Raw genomic sequence first — 19,832 nt, 5'->3', positions numbered from 1 at the left:
TCCAGGCTTCACCCACCCGTGGTTAGACCCGGGTTCTCAACTGCAGTGAGTTGATGATATCAGCCCGGTTACTGCTAATTGCTCAAAACAAACAAAAAATACTACCAAATTTGTTTCTGCGCTCAATTTGCCCAAATTCCAACGCTGAGATCAAAATATCGCTTTGACTGTCACATGACAAACATTGCTCCCGTATGCAGAACAGGCAACGTCATGTAAGCGAGCTCAGGAGTGGGTCTGCGGTGTCCACTTCAAATGGGCCCGTTCTGGAACGCGCGTGGACGGCCCGTCTCACTCGTGACGCGATCCCGATAGCGTCGTCGGAACAAATTGGTGAAACGCGACAGTAGCCACAGTGCCATTGGTGCAGAGCGCGAGCCAATCGCTTGCTCGGCACCACCAAAGAGCTGCAGGTAAGAGCGAGCAGGTCACGAACTTCCCCGGCCGATGAATTCCTCCGAATCCACGGGTTCCCTACGTGTACCTCACCCGGTCGGCAAAATAAAACCAGCAACTTGTGTGCGTCACGGTAACGTGTGCGGCGCTCGCCCCCGGGGACGTTTGGAGACGTTGGGAGACGTTGGGGAGACATTAGAGACCCTCCCCCCACCGCCCCCGCCCCCCGTGGCACTTTCACAGAAGCCGGTTTGCGCCCGCGTCGTCATCGCGGTCGGATTCCAAGCCGCAATTAAAAATAGACCAAGCGAAACGCCCTGTGTGTAGGTAACACAGCGGGCACGCCTGGCTGGAGGCACCTGTAAACTCAGCGCCGCAATCGCATCAGTGCGGTGCAGATAGCCGCTGTCTAAGTGGCGGTGGGCATATTGTTGGTGATCGAGCCTGACTGGCTGCGTTGTTTATGTGTGTGTGTGTGCACGTAGGTGCTTCTGCCCGTCTGTGCGCTGTGCGTGTGTATCATTGATGGATGTTCGGGCGTCTGTGTGCGACATGCAAAGGCTGCATTCCATCAGCTACACTCGTGCAATGTGTTCGGGGGCAAGGCATACCGCTCCTCCCGATGCCCATAATAAAGAAAAATCGAGAGTTCAGCTTGCGTGACAGGTTTGTTTAATCGCCTTAAAAAGAGGTGAAAGTGGAAAAATGTTTAAATAAACCCCACACGGACGAGGTTTGGTTGCGCTTGTTCCAGACTGCTGCGGTGCAAGTGCGTTTCGAATCCTCCGGCTCGTCTTCACCTTAAAGTTAAAGGTTGCTTGGCAACCGTGGGCACATCTGCTTGGCACGTGTGTACGTGCGACGTCGTTAAACGTTTTTTGTAGAACTGAAGAAAGAGAGGAACGGGGAAGGTGTGCTGTGGGGCGGGAGCAGAGGTTGTTTTAAATTACTTCAGCAGTTTTCTTTCTTTCAGTTGCTGTAATTTATTTTATTGCTTTGGTGGGATGGAGAAGGAGTTCCTGTGACCCCGATGCGAGCGCCTCATCACGCCACGCCCTAGACATTCCCCAAGCCCCGCCGGCCGCCGGCTAGAGCCTCTCGGGTTTCTCCGCATTGTTCCTCCTTGAGTCAGTCGTGCCAGACGCAATCCGCGATGCGATTTAAAACTTAAAAACTAAACTTTTAGCGGGCTTTCAGTCAAGTCACGTAAATAGAAATAATAGATCACGACGTTTCGATCGCCTGAAGACGATTGCTTGTGTTGCGATCGAAACGTCGCGATCTTTTATTTATGTTTACGTGACTTGACCGAAAGGCCGAAAGAGTATGAATTCCTGCAGTCACGATAGCTTTAAATCAAGATTTAAACTTTTAGCATCGTTTAAGACTTTAGCGACTAAACTAAATTATTTTATTTATCAGGTAAAGTCCATTGAGCTATGAGCTCTTATTCCGAAGCGACCTGGCTATCACAAATGATGGCTCAACGACAGTGGTCGCTTATCACGTGGAAATCCATAGCAGCAGCGAAATACTCTAAACGCGTGGCGATGTTGCTTCTAAATGCGGAGGGGAAAAAACTGGAGGACCCGGAGAAAAATCCACGCGACCACAGCGAGAGAGAGACGCGCAAACTCCAAATATACAGCAGCAGGCGTCAGGGTCAGGATCGCATCCACGACCTCCTGTATACCGGGTGAGGTAGCTAACATCTCGCCACCGCAGCGCATAAGAACGTCTGACGACCGAACAGCAGTGCGAGCGATAGAGGGCAGCAGCAACACAGCACACCCCATTCTTCAGTCGCGTGAAAGGAAAGGTTATTCAATTAGCGAGTGGACGGAGGAGGACAGGGGACTGGGGGGTGGGGGGAGCACGTTTTTTGAATTCGTGCAGGGAGGTCGAGTGGATTTACGTGGATTTGAGTCGAAGGTTTAGAGGCAGTAAATCCAGTTTCTGTGGAATTCGATTGGGTGGTGGGAAATGTGGCTGACCGTTCTGCCTCTTCTGTGGCTTTCTACCCGTGTTGTTGTACATCAGATTTTCAATCGGCTTGTTTGAGTGTTATCCCCTCCGATGCGTGGGTGTTCTTCGAGTGTTTGCGAAACGTCGCTCTTGGCAAAAACACTCTCTGTGGTGTCAACTGTGCCAAGATGATGACGACGACGATGATGACGATTATGATGATGAGGACGATGATGATGATGATGACGACGACGATGTGGCTGTGCCAGTAGACGTCCTGCTCGACCCCCACAACGTTCCGTGGTGACCACATTAATCGCAGCGCCGCTCCTGACGTCAGCGGTGAAATCGGTGGCAGTGGGCGGCGGCGGCACAGCCGCATGCCATTATAGCGGCAGCCGGTGATCCTACCCCGGCAGGCCCGCGTAATGCGCCGATCCCCGTAATTACCGCGACTTAGCCGTGGTTGAGGTTAAGTTCTGGGACCGCGCCCCTCAACTCTTCCGTGTTGCAGCTTTAGCCGGGCGTGGCAGCGCATGCCCAGAAGTTGGTGGATTTGTCCAGAAACGATCACGTCCCATCGAGGTGGGGGGGGGGGCGAGCCCTTGGCGCTGGGTCGTTTGGTGGGAACGCTCGACGTCTGGGGAATACTGGATGGTGTCAGCGCGGGGAATGCAAGGAGATGGCGGTGCAAGCAATGGGCTCGCGAAACCGCCTGTGCGAGGCGTCGAGTGTTGCCCGCCCGTACGAGAGTCGGTTTTGTACTCTGGTTTTGTCCCACTTGAAGCCTCACGCTTATTAATAGCATTGGCCAAACACCCCGAGGCAGTACGCTCAGGAAAAGCAGCATTGAGACTCATTGAGGCTTTCTTGGATAGAGGAATAATTATCTCAGCGTGAAATATTTGTGATCGCTTAGTTGGCGGCACATCCCTCCGACGTGTGTTCGAGTTTAAGACCCGTGTGTTGTTTGGCACGATGTCCGACGTTTCGCTCCGCGTGCTGAAAGCATCTTCAGGAATTGGATGCACCAGCAGCAGTAGGCAAACGCTATTTACAGGGACTCTTCTACTTACGAACGAGTTAGGTTCCAGAGGTGTTTGTTCGTACGTCGATTTGTTCGTAAATCGAACGTTACTCCTGTCGATTCCAAACACGTACGGCATGTACACTAAACACGGGGAATGGCTTTAAGAGTTGTATCATCTCCTGTAGATGTAAATGCCACTGGTTCTGCATGTTCTGCAGATGTAGATGCCACCACCACCGTCTATTGCGCGGCGGTTGAACTGACGACTCTCGGTCTGGACAGGCAACTGGACATACCGACAGGTTTGTTCGTAACTCTGAAAGTTCGTAAGTCGAATGTTCGTAAGTAGAGGAGTCCCTGGAATCGAGCACATGCGACGAAACCTCGAGCGTCGGGCCGACGAGCACGCGCTACAATCCGAAAACACCGCGCTGAGCTGCGCACGGCGCGATACGCAATAAAGCCATTACCTCTGTAATGGCACAGTTATGTTAATTTGGCGGAGCAGCGGAACGTTGCTTAAACTGGCCGACACGTCGCGAGAATTAGACTATGATGTCATTTTGGCGCAGGGGCTTACGGCCTGTGAGGCAGCGCATTTTAGATATTTACTGAAATGCGCTGCACATGGGCACTTGGTTGAAAGTAAAGGATATTTTGACCCATGTAGGTAAGCCTATAATTGTTATTACTATTAATTATTATTTTTACCAGTCTCACCCGCCCGTTAGCAGTGCGCCAGAATAATTTTGCGCCGGCCGTGAACGCCGAATTAAAATAAAATTGCTCGTCGCAATTATCGTGGGATTATCCCTTAATGTGCCGATGATGGCATTATCATTAGGGTAATGGGCCGCTTGTTTCATCTGTGTACGCGCGTGCGTGCACCGAGAGGCTCTCGGAGCAGCCATCGCCCACTCTTCTCTCCTCACCGAGCCACCGTCATCGCCAGCGAAACACCCTTCTCTGTGTGTAATCCATCGCTAACGGCTTACATCAGGTTAATGAATGTATCTGCGATTACCGTGGCGTAAGTTGCGACACAGAGAGTCGCGTACGTCGCCGCGGCCTGGTGACAGGCTCGTGTCGGCCATCTTGAGGTTCTGCCACCCCGCCGTGTCACCCCGAGAGGCCTGGTCGCCAAGGGCTCGTGCCGGTTTCTCAGCTGTTGTGGAGTTTAAGCGATTGTGTTTCGAAGATAATGAACGTTGTTATTGTGCAGCTTCTTGAGATGCGGACACAGTTATGCACATTGTCACTCCACATTTATGACTTTGTCGTATTTGCATTTCCTAAAAAAACATATTTTCGTAATGAAGTGTAAGTAGAGTTGAGCGTGGATCATAGCACTTGCATGGGTAACCACCGTGCAATACAGGTTGCTCAAGTTTTGCAGGGATATCTGGTGGGCAGCAGAAGACAGCGGAGCAACATCAGTTGTTCTACTTATATTTTGCCAAACACACACCACTCGTTAATTGCAGTGGCCAAACTTCCCAACACACCACCCTCCTGAAACTCAATGAATTGCACATCGAGTCTTGAGTCTTGAGACTCGATGTGCATCTCCTTGCTATAATCGCCTCATCATTACAATGAACCCACACTCGAAGGTCTGCTGTGTACCGATAATAATCTTCAGGTCTTCATCAATCCATTACTGTACGAATGCCGTATCGGTCACGGGGATTGTTTCAGCCCGTGCATATTTTATATCGATCTCCACGTGATGTTGATATTCCTGGACGATGATGCGTTGACTGTGGCTTGCGTGGTGCGTGCGTGTGTGCATGTCGCTGGCAGGACCCACACAGCATCACCTTCCTGTGCGACCTCCACCTGAGCTTCCCACACGACATCGTGGACAACATCCGCAAGCACTGCGTTGAGGGCCACATGGCGTACGCGCCCATCGTCATGCGCCTGGCGTGCGGGAAGTCTGCCCGCGAGCCCGACGGTGAGAGAGCCGGGCAAAGCGTGGGGGGCTGGCACACGGACAAACGAGGGGGCGCACGTGAGAGACAGACGCCTTACGACTGGGAGAGTTGGCGTGCGCACAAGCGCACGAGCGAGCGGGCGAGCGAGTGCGTGATCAAGAGGATTGGCAAGAACTGAGCTGGTCGGTTGGTAGGCTTGCAAGCGAGCTGGCTGGTTGGCAAGCAAGCGAACGGGTTAGTTTATGGACAAGTGAGAAACCTAGCGAATGGGTGAACATGTGATCATGCTGCAAGTAAGTCAACAGTCCAGTGAATGAGCTGGTGGATGAATGCGTGAGTATTAAGCAGGCTGGTGAGTTGGCTGGTGGGAGCAAGAGTGAGCGAGCAAATGGGCGACCAAGGGAACGGGCAGCTAGGCAACGGAGTTCGGCGATCGGGCGGGCTATTGGTCCATCAAGCGAGTGAGGTGACTGGGATGATAGGCAGGTGAGCGAGTGAGCGAGCGGTCAATCACGAGCGTGGCGCAAGGGGCAATCAAAAACTCTTTGAGAACAAAACGCGAGGCGGGGCGTGGGGGCGGACTGACACCATCTTACGCCGCTCTTCCACATATCTGGCCCGCCCGCACCCACTGCCCTGCTGCCAAACAGCGGCCGCAGCTCCCGATTCGGGCGTAGATGCTGGCAGCGGCCAATTTGGGATGCGGGGCAGCGCGACCGTTTTCTTTAAAAGTGAGCGCGCGAGAGTCGGCCGGCCGGCCGGCCGGTACCCAATCGGGGAGCTACCGGGGAGTTTGGAGGAAAGCATGGAGCTCACTGGGGGAGAGCACGGAGCTCGGTTGGGGAGAGCGCGGAGCTCACTGGGGGAGAGCACGGAGCTCACTGGGGGAGAGCGCAGAGCTCACTGGGGGAGAGCACGGAGCTCGGTTGGGGAGAGCGCGGAGCTCACTGGGGGAGAGCGCGGAGCTCACTGGGGGAGAGCGCGGAGCTCACTGGGGGAGAGCACGGAGCTCACTGGGGGAGAGCGCGGAGCTCACTGGGGGAGAGCACGGAGCTCGGTTGGGGAGAGCGCGGAGATCGGTTGGAGAGAGCACGGAGCTCACTGGGGGAGAGCACGGAGCTCGGTTGGGGAGAGCGCGGAGCTCACTGGGGGAGAGCACGGAGCTCACTGGGGGAGAGCGCAGACCTCACTGGGGGAGAGCACGGAGCTCACTGGGGGAGAGCACGGAGCTCACTGGGGGAGAGCACGGAGCTCATTGGGGGAGAGCACGGAGCTCACTGGAGGAGAGCGCGGAGCTCTGTTTGCGTCCGGGGCTGAGCCTAGTGTGCGCTCGTTAACCGTCGTCTAGACCGAACTGTGCTCGCACGCGATTGCTCATCCGATCAATGAGGCAATAGCACACCGAGAGCTCAAAGCGGTGACACGCTCAAGGTGTGGTAACGACGCGTCGATTAGTGACATTGTAATTTCAGCTAACATCACTGCTGTACATTTAACTGTGACCCCAGGTCATGTTTGGAGCTTGGTGGGACTGCGGGTTGGTGGGGGGGTGGCATGAATGGTTACCTGCTCATTTAGCGGGGTGATTTTAGAGGGGTGAAAGTGGTTTAGCCAGTGGAGCGGTGGTGCAGTGTGGTTAGCACACTGCACTATGAACAAAAGCGGGCGTGAGTGTGAATCACGGCCAGTGGCAAGTGATATCCGAGTCATTCTTGGGCGTCCTCCGCCCCCTTTCACCGACTTCGCGCTGACCAGCTTTGGCGAAGTATGGCCCAACAATCCCGTGACCAGCAAGGTGTGGGGAAGTCTTCATCCCACAGTGGATTGACAAAGAAACAGAACAGATGCAACCGTTGTCATCTTAAAGTCTAATTCCATGTTGAAACAAGGATTGTCGCGTGTACACATGGATTCTGTTTACTGTTTAACACCACTTTCTACCAATGCACCCCTCTGAACCTTCACCCCACTTCCCTCTACGTGCCCCCCCCTCCCCCCCCCCCCGCTGTATCCATGGCTCTTGCCTGTCCCCCCCACCCTCCCCCGACCGTAATGCCGAACAGGCTACTGGGAAGTCAACGGCTTTGGGCTCTTTGGGATCTACAAGTCGGACTTCGATGGAATCGGGGGGATGAACACGCAGGAATTCCGCGACCACTGGGGCGGCGAGGATTGGGAGCTGCTGGACAGGTGCGGACGTTACCCCTCGCATGGCAATTAAACACGCGCACGAGTACGCACACTCGCTCGGATAGACGCACGCACGTACGCTGGGGAACGGTAAGTAGCCACGCACGTTCATGGCACAGAAGCTCTGATGTCCTTTTGGCCAGCCTGCTCCTATCCGAAGAGAAGGGGCTTCAAGTAGGGGACCCAAGTCGTTTCGTGGGCGGTGCTTATCTCTCAACTTCACGGCCTTCCCGAGCCAGTGTTGTGTGAAATCCAACATTCGTACGGTTGAAAGCGAGTCGTCCGCTGACGTCCACCAACAGGGAATTTTGAAACTCGCAACCTCGCCGCTTGCTCCGACTGCTACGCACGTAACGATTCGACCCGCGAGCGGTGCGGGGGTCATTATTCAAACCGAGATGAGGTTTGTCGAAATATTTTGCCGTTAATTGTAGCGCTTCCAGTGGCTTCCCAGGGGGTCATGTAAACCCGTTGTGTACAGCGTATGCGAATCGAACGGCGTCGATTTCCTGCTCGGAGCAATTTGACGCACGTACAGTAAGCCTAAGATTGTTTTAATTGAGCAGGCAGGTTAATTCAGGAACGCCCATGAGATTATTTGCTTCTTGGAGGAGTTAATTAATTAATTATTGGAGGCACTCGCACTTTTTTTTTCTTATCCGGGAAGATATTTGCGGCGTGCAAGGACACGGGCGAGGTGTAATGCTTCACAGCCACCTACGTGACTCACTCACTTTTTACCAACCGCAACTTTATTATTATTTTCATCATCATCATCATCCCAATCATCGTGAGCAACCACACCCTTGCAAGCCTCAATGAACAATGAGACCACTCTTATCCATCACCGAGCCTATCAGTCAGTAAATAGTGTACGAGTTGAACGCCCGTCTACACTTAGGGCCTGAGGAGCGAATCACCCAGAATTCGCTTCAACCTCATCACATTGCAGAAGCTAAGCAGGGTTGAACCCAGATAGTGCTTGGATGGTTGAATACCATGCAGGCTACTGTGGGTGTGTAACCCACATGGGGAGCGGTAGTGCAGTGGTTAGAGCCCTGCACCATGATTGCTGCTCACAGTCAATACGAGTGACGTTTATCCAAGCCGGTCCTGGACCTCCCCTATGTCGACTCAGCTGGACGTGATGCTTGCCACCCCTCGTGTGCCGTGTCGGCCTTTTTAGGTGCTACTCACTAACAGCACTTGCTCATATTATTGGTTCTTTCGGTAAAGTCACGTAGAAGGGAAATAATAAAATAATAAAAATTAAACAAAATTCTCACGACGTTTCGATTGCAATCATCATCAGGTGTGAAAACCACACCTGATGAAGATTGCTTGTGTTGCAATCGAAACGCCGTGATAATTTAATTGTGTTTTTTATTATTTTATTATTTCCCTTCTACGTGACTTTACCGAAAGAATCCCTGCAGTCACGAAAGCTTTAAAACGAAATTTAGCACTTGCTCAGACAGTCTGGTGAAGGCTATGCGGGGGATCTTTGTCTTCATCTCGTAACCCACGTGTGCGTGTCTGGCACGCGATGCTGCAGGGTACTCCAGGCCGGTCTGGAGGTGGAGCGCCTGCACCTGAGGAACTTCTACCACTACTTCCACTCGCGGCACGGCATGTGGAACCAGATGAAGGGCGCGCAGGATCGGGAGTGATGACCCGGTGTGACCCGGTGACGACCCGAAGTGACCTACAGTGACCCGGCATGACCCGCCGACTCCGAGCCCAACCCCTTTGCTCCGTTTCCACGACTCAGCATGTCACTTTTCTCCATCGTTTAGGAGCCTGCGGTTGGGAGTTTTATTTTGTTGCTTTTGGTGTTTCGTTATTTTCAATATCGTCCGCAGTTGGGTCGTGGGTGGGGACCCCGGGAAGGGTGGCGTGGGGCAGAGAGGAGACGTCCTGGAAGACCTGAAAAAAAAAAACACGCACGCAAGGGACAAAAGGAGAAATGTTTTAGATCCTATGTGTGGGCATTTCAAGGAATGCCAGCAAGCGGAGAGGGCTGACTTGTACGAAGTATATATTGTGGACGATTATTGCAAAAGGTATGAAGATGGATGGGGGCGGCTCTTCGTCAACCGTAGAGCGACATTCGAGCATCGTTTGCGGTTTGTTGCCATCACGTGCCGTAAAATAATGGGCGTGCGCCGAGCAAAGGGTAAACACTCCTTACTTTTACTACCTTCGCTGCAGCGATAACCTGGAACGGATTGATGAACGACGGCACTGCGCAGCACAGCACCAAAGGCAGTGCCGAGGAGACATCGTCAGCCGCGCGTACCTGATCGGAATCAAAGATATCTCGCCCGGATAGTTCTGGGTGAGCATTTTAAGAGCAAAAGAAGTGAACTGAAACGTGGAAGGCGAGGGCCGCCGAGCTCGTGAGTGTGGCACCCTGGCTCTTGGCACGTCCACTTTGTTGACAATTATTCAAACATTTTTTTTTAACGTTATCGTTTTGTTTTCCTTTAACCTATTGCCGTTTTGGGTGTCGTTCGGACGTGTCCGTTTACCCATGCTTTCTTGTGGGTCACATTGGCATGGTTTAATTTGTCTGCAAGCTCTTCCCCGGTTTTACTTCACTGTGGATTTGCATTCGCCATTCGTTCCCCGGTTGTGCGTTTTTTGTTCTCGCGTGAAGGGTTATCAGCGGAGGCCCTGTCCTCCGCTTTGGGGCGACTCACGACGAGCCGTCCGTCCGGTGTAGCTCTAGCAAGGCCGCCCATCGACGGCCAGCAGAGACGTGTGCCCCCGTCGTGTGTGAATGTGAATTTTGTGACGCTAAGGATTCCCCCCCCCCCCAAACAGTCTGAAGTAGAGAGAAATTTTAAAAATTTGATGAATTGCTCGCACATTACTGAATTGGAAAAAATCACGAAGCAAAATCCGCCCTTACCTAGTGGCAGACCGATGCCCGCTTGCGACGTTCACTTTGGCTGCACGAGGACAGCAGCCACAGGGGGAGTCCCCTTGGCCAAAATGCGGCAGAGCATCTCGAAATGCGCTGCATGGGAGGAAACGGTATGAATATTAAGTTGTAATGACGATGATGAAGAAGAACCCAGAGAAACGAGAGGTCAGGGGACATGACGAGTTCAAAGGGCACGGCTTAATATGGGGCCGCTTGCGGTGATGTCAACGCTTGGCCAGCCAGTGTTCGGTGGAGTCCCCGACCCGCGTTTCACTTTGTCGTCCGTGACTATCGCACAGTGCTCGTAATGATTGGCGCACGGCAACTTGAACACTGAGCACACACAGGCACACACATGGCGAGAGCAGTCCTTCGAGGTCGTGTGTAGGGAATGCAGGGTGCGAGACGTGGGCGGTTATCGGCCAAGCGGGTAGGTGACGAGCTTGGAGTTGTTATATGTTGATGGTGCGCATGCGATGTTAACTACCTCGCCTGGTTTGCAGGAGGTCGTGGGTTCGATCCTGACCCTGATGCCTGTATATTTGGAGTTTGCGTGTCTAATCTCCCAGTGGTCACGTACATTTTTCTCCCGGTTTTTCCCTCCACATTTGAAATCAACGCACAGAGTATTTGGCTTCTATAATTTTCCACGTGATAAGCCACAATCGTTGTGCCACATCATATGTGATAGCAAGGTCCCTCCTGAAAAAGAGCTATACAGCTCAGTGGGGCATTACCTAGTAAAATAAAACAGATGAGAATAGGTTTTCCCCTTTTTTCTGGCAACAAAACAGGTGTTGAGATGTTATAGCACCAAACTGAAACCTTTTACAAAATAAAACATAGTTTTAAAAGTCCGTGGCCCATGTTCCACAGGAGGAGCACTAACAACTCCATTGCGGAATGACCACGGACTCTTGTATCACTGCTCGTGACTTTCTATTATAGATCGAGGGCATTGGAAATTCATAGCCAGGAAGCCTTGGATTTGGCGAAGGCTCTGCAGTCCGTTGTGTGAATGTCATCGGTTGTTCCCTAAGGTGGTGCAGGAGCTGCTTTGCCTCTATTCATTTGCGTAATAGGCGACGGGTAAAAATGTTTTAAAAAATTGGGGTGGGGGCTGAATTAACCTTTGAAAGGAGTTCATCATTTCAGATTTTTTTTGGGTAAAAAAAAACGAGCGTCCAAATATTAGAGGGCACAAAATCGCCGATAGCAAAGAACGTGATCACGGGGTCACCGCTCGCCTCGGCCTACCACGCGCTCGCCTCGTAGAGATCCCGCGAACCTCGTTGTTGGACAATAATCGTCCAAACAAATTAAAATATTTTTCCTTAGTGATGAAAATATATATAAATATATAAATAATTTTGCCACTTTTTATGTCCAAAAAAACAAAAAGAGAGCCCCGCGTTTGCCACTCACAGGGCCACGTGATACAGACTGAAGCGTCCAAGGGCGCACGTGTTGACGTGCCGAGTCCGTGTGCTGTGTGGTTCTTCAAGTGCCGTGCGCGCGCTCCGAGACTCTGCGAGTCCGGCTTGGAGAGCTTTCGGCCGTGTAGACTGCGGGCTGCGAGCGAACGCGAGAGCCGGGTAACTCGTCTGAGGTGGCGAAGGAGAGTGGGTGGGGTGGGGGCGCTGAGCCCCCTTGAGCGGCACGTGTTCACGGTTTTCGCTTGGACCAAACTGGCGGGGCGGAGGAGGCTGCGCCGTCGTCTCGGCTGAGAGCCCCCAACGCTGGTGCCGCCCGCGTTCACAGCCGTTGCTGCCATTTCGCTTTCGTTCAACGGAGAGGATTTTTATATATATACGTATACTGTACAGACGTTTCTACGCGTTATATAACGATGCATCAATGCCAGGGCGCCATCTCTTAGGTCACCGAGGGGTTTTTGTAAAATGTGGTCGCGCTGCGTTTTTACTTGTTGGGTTCTGTTTTTTCTTGGCACACTTGACGGCATTTTATTTAAAAGTTATTTAACGTGCTTTTCTGCCCGTTTAAAAAAAAAAACTACTGAACTAGCTGGATTCTGTCGAGGAAATCCTTCACATTTTTAACTTATATCTTGAGTCGTTATCATTGCAAACACTGGATCTTTAAGGTATATTTGATCGATATTTTAGTTTTGCTATTACGTAATCACGCCTTATTCCCCCCCATTCGAATTCCCGCCCGCTTTGGATTATCGGGGTCGTGGTCCTCCTGCGCTCCGTGTCAGTCGCCACAATCGTCCCGATGTTTGCTCCCCACCCCCCCCCCCCCCCCCTTCGGCCCGCTGCTCGAAGACGTCCACACGGTCCGGGTTTTGGCGTTCGGTTCGCGTAACGAGAAGTGGCTCATCGGCCAAAGCAGTGCGATGGGAAATCTCCGTTCCGCTGATTGACATCGACTCTCGGAAGTGAGCGGCGCCACGCGTGCTGCCGCCACCACCACTGCTGCACCAGGCAAGGCTCTTTGAGCCGTGACCCTGTGTGCACGTTGACCTTCTACCGCACACCGTGCGTAGCCAGACCATGTGGGAGGAAGGTAACGGCGGCATCACACTCTCTCCGCCTTGTTTGGGGGAGTTGGCACCTCGGCCATCGGCGGACAACGGCATTCTGGTTTTTTTTGCGCGACCTGGTTGCATTGCAATTGAATCGCTCATTTGCGGGACGCGTCTCCGTTGCCGGTTGCGAGCGGTTGGTGCAACCCGAGTTGCTGAGAGTAGAGGCAAGACTCTCGAGCGACGGTATCGATCTGCTCGGCGATTGGTGGCGATGCGGCTTCGCCACGTGCACAACACGATCGTCACAGTCTAACACTTGGGAGGAGGCTTTCGCAACCAACATTATCCATGGTAGAGTCTTTTTTTAGCGCAGATCGCGTAAATATAAATGTGTCATTAAACCCGCAACCACCCGACAGCCAATTAGTAAGGTTTGTCACGTAAACAAAACATGTAAACCCACAGCATTTACAATTCGAGTGGGTTCATTCTCCAACACACCGGTGTGCCGAACTAGTAACGAATTTGCATGTTTTGTTTACGTGACGGGTTTAACAACAACATTTACAAGATGCAACTCTAAAAACCTCTGATGGACGATCGTTTGCAATGTCAACTTGGGGAGGGGGGGGTATCAGAAAAGGGGCGGGGGCTGTGCTGTAGAGGGCGTGGCCAGACATGCCCCTCGTGCGCAACTGCTCGCTCGGACGCGCAACGAAGCCACTTTTAAAACGTGGGGGCCTTCGCCACCAAATATTACCCGTGGGTTTGGAACATAGTCGTTTGCAAGGCCAAGGCGATCGCGTTTCGGCGGCTCGGGAGAGCGATTGTGGACCGCGTGGCCGATGGCTCGGGCTCTAAGAATACTGAAAACATTGCTACTGAAATGTCAACGTGCTGTCACGCTCTCGGAAGATGATCACAGCAATAGGTTAATTTTAACTTATAAAAAAGTTTTATTTATATGTATCGTAATGCTGTCGACTGCTGGATTTTTTTGAGTCATGTGTCCACTTGTGGCCCCACGTCACATGGTCAGCTGGTGAAATATTTTTTTGCGATCCCGAGATATTGTCACGAGCATTTACGTTGCGCGTGCTGCCTCTGTAAAAATGTTGAAAGTAATGGTTCAGGTTTTATTTGTTTTTTTAATATCTATCTATCTATCTCGAAACAACCCGGCAAAGTGAAGCAAAAACCTCCTCTTGAAACGAAGTAAACCGCACTGCGTGTGGAGCGCCACGAGAGCGTTTTCGCGACGCATTGTCTGCGTCTTCACTCTTGCTTAGTTCTGCACCTAACCCGTTACACTCGTCTATATTGTGTTCATGATCGAGGTTTTTTTTGGGTTAGATGGTGTGAATATCAATGTATCGTTGAACGTATGTTATGTTTTTCATATTCAGCTCGGGTGTAATGTGTATATTTTTTACCGTTTTCTCTCCCGAATTTACTTGAACAGTTATTTTTATTTCCCCCCTCGTGGTTCCCAATAACCGGTGTGTGTGTGTGTGCGCGGGCGTGTGTGTGTGCGTGCGCGCGCGTGTGTGTGTGATTTCATTCGCTGCCGCTTAGCTGCCAATGTCTTGGGGACTCTTTCGTTTTGCACGTCCCGTGATCACGGCGGCTTTTGAGGAGGGGTCGACGGAACGCCCGGGGATTGCGTCGTTCAACAAGCGCCGCTCCCCACCTCCAGCGGAACGAGCTGGTGGCCGTAGGAAGGCAGGACAGCAAGTCGGTTTGATAGGCCGTCTGCTGTGTGGAGATTCGAGCGTTCTCCCCTCCTCATCTCTAAGCTTTCTCTGGTGTATCCCGGATGCCTCTACGTGAAAGGATGTACCCGATTAGCAATTTGACATTCAACTGAAGCAAATTAGTTGGTGATGCGGCATTGGCAGGAGCGCACGAACGACAAAAGCAAGCTAAACACATTTGTCAACAGCAATAACATTGCCTTTCAGAGAAAAAAAGTATGTTATAATAGACGACGTTTCTGTGCAACGGCCCTTCACAGCACCTGGAGAGGCCAGAGAGGCAGAAGTCAAACTTTTAAGAAGTTTATTTCAAAAGTAAAGCCCATTGAGCTATGAAAGCTCCGTTTAAAGGGCGACACGGCTGGCAGATGATGACAGCAGTAGCAGCAAAGCGTTAAAGTGCCTCCATGTGCTGTGAAGGAGGACCATTGCCCGAAACGTCATCTATTTGTTTTCCTTTTCTATTGCAAGGCGACAGTGTTATTGACGAATGTGTTGAGTTTATATATTTAAATATAAAGTAGGACCTTGCTGATAACAAGCCTCGAAGACTTGACGGAGCACTGCTGCGCCAAGGAAATAATAATAATCACGATAATAATGGGTGAAACACTTGTGGGGTGCAATGTAGGAAGCCTAACAGGTTGCCATAAAGCTTCTGGGGCTGTGGTGGGTAGCAGAAGGCAGTGCTGCAGTGGAATCCATTGTTGTACTGTACTTTGAGCGCTTCACGTCTATGCTCCCCACCTTCACGTGGTGCAGTTTGGTTAAAAAAATCCCCCCCCACGACCCCATATATATGCATGTTGAACTTATTTCACACCGTATGTAGCCAGCCGTGCTAATTGGAGGTGCGGGGGAAGGACAACAAACTAAACACAAAAAGCAGTTCTAAATAAATGAATTTTCAATCTAGATAATGATTTCAAAGTGCATAGCTCCAGTGGCTTCCTAATATCGGAAAGGAAGAACGTTCCAGACGGCCACAGAAGCGCATCTGAAAGCGCCACGCGATGCGGCAGTAACCGTCTTTGTCCGATGGCACGAGAAGGCCCTCGTCGGGGCCTTGAGTTGACAACAAATGGCCGTACAAGCGTCGAGTCCCGTCATGAGGACGGCGTTCCACGCCCCACGTGGAACCCAGAACGGACGCGAAGGCGAACGCCACGCGTCGGGATCCGTCCAGGCGGTGGGGGGGGGACCTCTCCCGTCCTCCCGACCCCACCTTTTCCCCTCTGGCCAGACCCCCTGGACGCAATTACAAATTATTCTTGCAAGCGGCGTTGCTAGGTGTAAATTCCAAATCGTTGAAATGACAAGGATTGCGGTTCATTTAGCAGTTACGCAGTCACAGTTGTAAGTGATCTCTGGTGTGTGCGTGGCTTTCTTTTTTTTCTGGCCCCGAACTCCTGCACTTTCTCTGGGGTTCACACTGGGAGGGGGGAAACATTGTGTGTACACTCCTAATCGGTGGCGGTCAGTACATAACACTCGGATGCTTGTGTGCGGAATATATTTTACAGTTTATATTCTTGTTTTGTCCCCGGATGTGAACGGGTTGTATTAGGTGATCGCACTACTAAAATTGGAGTTCCTCTTGCCCTCGGGGTGTCTGTGATACCCTGCGGTGGGTGGGTGTCCGTGGTATTCTGGTCGTGTTGGGAGGTCTCAGATAGGGACGGCTCCATGGTGTCCTGGATATCATCGTCGTGTCTCAGATATATTTGGTGTGTAGGATGTTCTTGATGCATGGAGATATCATCGTGAGCGTTCGAGTGTTTGAATGTTTTGGGTAAATCGTCACGGGTGTCTTTAATGTTCTGGTTGATTGGCACTCTGGTTGTCGATGATGGTCTGTGTGACCTGGCTTTGTCTGGCCCTGGGTTTCTTGGATGTTCGGCGCATCCCCTGGGTGGTTACGCGTTGAGATGACTCTGGCCTGTGGTGAATATTCACACCGGTAAACCCCCTGTGCAGCCCTCTTGCGCTGCTACTAAGAACATCTGCTGCAATGATGGAGGATTCTTTTATATATATCCCGGTAAACGTTACGAAGCAGAATTTGCCTTCACGTTTTTATGGACTTATCTGAAATAGGGATATTAATAAATATATAAAGACCTATTGATGATGTTAAAATTGGAGTAACAAAAAAAACTAAAGTGTCCATTGAGGCAAGGTTTCTTAACATCGCTCGTGTCACCCTCTTTCATGTGCCACCTTTCCAGGCCTGCCAATCTCCCGTGAACAAATAATTGGGTGCACGTGAGAACGCGGCGTTTGAGATGCCCCCCTTTTTGAAAAGAACGTTTTCACCGTCCTCAACAAACGTCGGCTCGTTTCCTCGTCCGCTGAAAACCACCTCGCGTTTCTTTTTTTGTGACCGCGGTGGTAGATGCCGGTGATCCAGCGCTTGCAAAGGCAAGGGTTGGCGGATCACGTCGGTCTGGTGACACTGCCAAACCGTTTCTTGGGATGCGACGTGGCGGTACGGCAAAAGTGGGTTTGTTCACCCGTCCTCTTGAGCGTTATCACCACCCCGCTTGCGTGGCAAGAAGCCACCTCCGGCTACTCCGGAGACAGCCTCTAGCACGCAACGTACTCAAAAAAGCAATGGAAATCAATCCTGATGTAGCAGGACCCCACCCCCCCTTCCCCCCGAGACACGGTTAGGCTTTCCTGGATAAATAAATGGCATTATAATTACCATTACATATTTTATGGGTTTGTTGCAGTAGAGTGGACATGAGGATCTCGGTGCAGTTGAGTTCTGGGTATCCTAGATGTTGCAGGTGTCTGGTTCTGGGTGTCTTCTGTTCTGTGTGTATGGTTCTGGGTATCCTCTGTTCTGTGTGTATGGTTCTGGGTATCCTCTGTGCTGTGTGTATGGTTCTGGGTATCCTCTTTTCTGTGTGTATGGTTCTGGGTATCCTCTGTTCTGTGTGTATGGTTCTGCGTGTCTTCTGTTCTGTGTGTATGGTTCTGGGTATCCTCTGTTCTGTGTGTATGGTTCTGGGTATCCTCTGTTCTGTGTATATGGTTCTGGGTATCCTCTGTGCTGTGTGTATGGTTCTGGGTATCCTCTGTGCTGTGTGTATGGTTCTGGGTATCCTCTTTTCTGTGTGTATGGTTCTGGGTATCCTCTGTTCTGTGTGTATGGTTCTGGGTATCCTCTGTTCTGTGTGTATGGTTCTGGGTATCCTCTGTGCTGTGTGTATGGTTCTGGGTATCCTCTTTTCTGTGTGTATGGTTCTGGGTATCCTCTGTTCTGTGTGTATGGTTCTGCGTGTCTTCTGTTCTGTGTGTATGGTTCTGGGTATCCTCTGTTCTGTGTGTATGGTTCTGGGTATCCTCTGTTCTGTGTATGTGGTTCTGGGTGTCCTCTTTTCTGTGTGTGTGGTTCTGGGTGTCTTCTGTTCTGTGTATATGGTTCTGGGTATCCTCTTTTCTGTGTGTGTGGTTCTGCGTGTCTTCTGTTCTGTGTATATGGTTCTGGGTATCCTCTTTTCTGTGTGTATGGTTCTGGGTGTCTTCTGTTCTGTGTATATGGTTCTGGGTATCCTCTGTTCTGTGTGTATGGTTCTGGGTATCTTCTGTTCTGTGTGTATGGTTCTGAGTGTCTGGTTCTGGGTGTCTTCTGTTCTGTGTGTATGGTTCTGGGTGTCTGGTTCTGGGTGTCTTCTGTTCTGTGTGTATGGTTCTGGGTATCCTCTGTGCTGTGTGTATGGTTCTGAGTATCCTCTGTTCTGTGTGTATGGTTCTGCGTGTCTTCTGTTCTGTGTGTATGGTTCTGGGTATCCTCTGTTCTGTGTGTATGGTTCTGGGTATCCTCTGTTCTGTGTGTATGGTTCTGGGTATCTTCTGTTCTGTGTGTATGGTTCTGGGTATCCTCTGTTCTGTGTGTATGGTTCTGGGTATCCTCTGTTCTGTGTGTATGGTTCTGGGTATCCTCTGTTCTGTGTGTATGGTTCTGGGTATCCTCTGTTCTGTGTGTATGGTTCTGGGTGTCTTCTGTTCTGTGTATATGGTTCTGGGTATCCTCTGTTCTGTGTGTATGGTTCTGGGTATCTTCTGTTCTGTGTGTCTGGTTCTGAGTGTCTGGTTCTGGGTGTCTTCTGTTCTGTGTGTATGGTTCTGGGTGTCTGGTTCTGGGTGTCTTCTGTTCTGTGTGTATGGTTCTGGGTATCCTCTGTGCTGTGTGTATGGTTCTGAGTATCCTCTGTTCTGTGTGTATGGTTCTGCGTGTCTTCTGTTCTGTGTGTATGGTTCTGGGTATCCTCTGTTCTGTGTGTATGGTTCTGGGTATCCTCTGTTCTGTGTGTATGGTTCTGGGTATCCTCTGTTCTGTGTGTATAGTTCTGGGTATCCTCTGTTCTGTGTGTATGGTTCTGGGTATCTTCTGTTCTGTGTGTATGGTTCTGGGTATCCTGGATGTTCTGGGTGGTCTGGTTGAGTGCCTTTCAGGGTGGGATCGCTGCTTTGTTGGAAGTTTGTAGACAATGGCTCGGGGTGTCCGTTTTTCCTGATTTCTGTGAAATTACATATTTACTGTATTATGATGGTTATTAATACTACTTTGGGAGTTTTGTTCCTTCTGGGGTTTTTTTTGTTAAATAAAGTTAGTTTAGCATAACACGGAGTGGTACGTGTCCTTTGTTTTTTGCTGTCTTGATGAAACACCAAGTCTGCTCTCTTTTGCCCACTTGCTTTCCCAATTGTGCTGTCAGCAACATGTCACCGGACAGTTGTCGGATCTCGAGCAGAGCAGTGCATCACCCTGTGAGTTGTAGGAGGGCCCACAGAAACCAAGGTTAAAGTGAACCAAGAAGATATCTCCTATCCACACACTGGGCACACTTGCTGCTGCAGATACACATGGTAATAATACGAGTCAAACGAGTATTTTTTTTCCCAATTTGCAAAGCCGGAATTTTTCCGATTCGGTGAAAAGTAAAATTTTATCCGATGTTTTTTTTATTTGTGTCGCCATTGGGTGACCGTGCTAAGCCCATAAACCCGCTGAACACGAGAGAAGCCTGTTTAACCTCTGCGCCGTTCGGCCGCCTCTGCTGCCCTGAGTCCTCAGTCCGTCCCATGTCAGTGAGACGTCGGTTTAGCCAGTGGCCCATATTCGTCACGG

The 19,832-nt window shown here is 51.0% G+C and overlaps 1 protein-coding gene across 3 annotated transcripts in view; it reads left to right on the top strand.

Moving 5' to 3' along the window:
• The window catches only part of LOC116945638 (N-acetyl-beta-glucosaminyl-glycoprotein 4-beta-N-acetylgalactosaminyltransferase 1-like), a 119,829-nt gene extending 100,504 nt beyond the window's left edge, over positions 1 to 19,325 (top strand). For all 3 annotated transcript variants that reach the window (XM_076069473.1, XM_032960143.2, XM_032960141.2), the window contains 3 exons: positions 5,195 to 5,348; positions 7,392 to 7,518; positions 9,074 to 19,325. In XM_076069473.1, the coding sequence (XP_075925588.1) occupies positions 5,195 to 5,348; positions 7,392 to 7,518; positions 9,074 to 9,188 (396 nt within the window). In that variant the 3' untranslated portion in view covers positions 9,189 to 19,325. The remainder of the gene's footprint in view (positions 1 to 5,194; positions 5,349 to 7,391; positions 7,519 to 9,073) is intronic.
• The last annotated feature ends 507 nt before the right edge of the window (positions 19,326 to 19,832 follow it).

This window comes from Petromyzon marinus, chromosome 24 (genome assembly GCF_048934315.1).
Source record: "Petromyzon marinus isolate PM22_M1 ecotype Great Lakes invasive population chromosome 24, UKy_Petmar_22M1.pri1.0, whole genome shotgun sequence".
Lineage (NCBI taxonomy): Eukaryota > Metazoa > Chordata > Hyperoartia > Petromyzontiformes > Petromyzontidae > Petromyzon > Petromyzon marinus.
The sequence above is the reverse complement of the archived record's forward strand: the minus strand, read 5'-3'. Positions and strand labels throughout refer to the sequence as shown.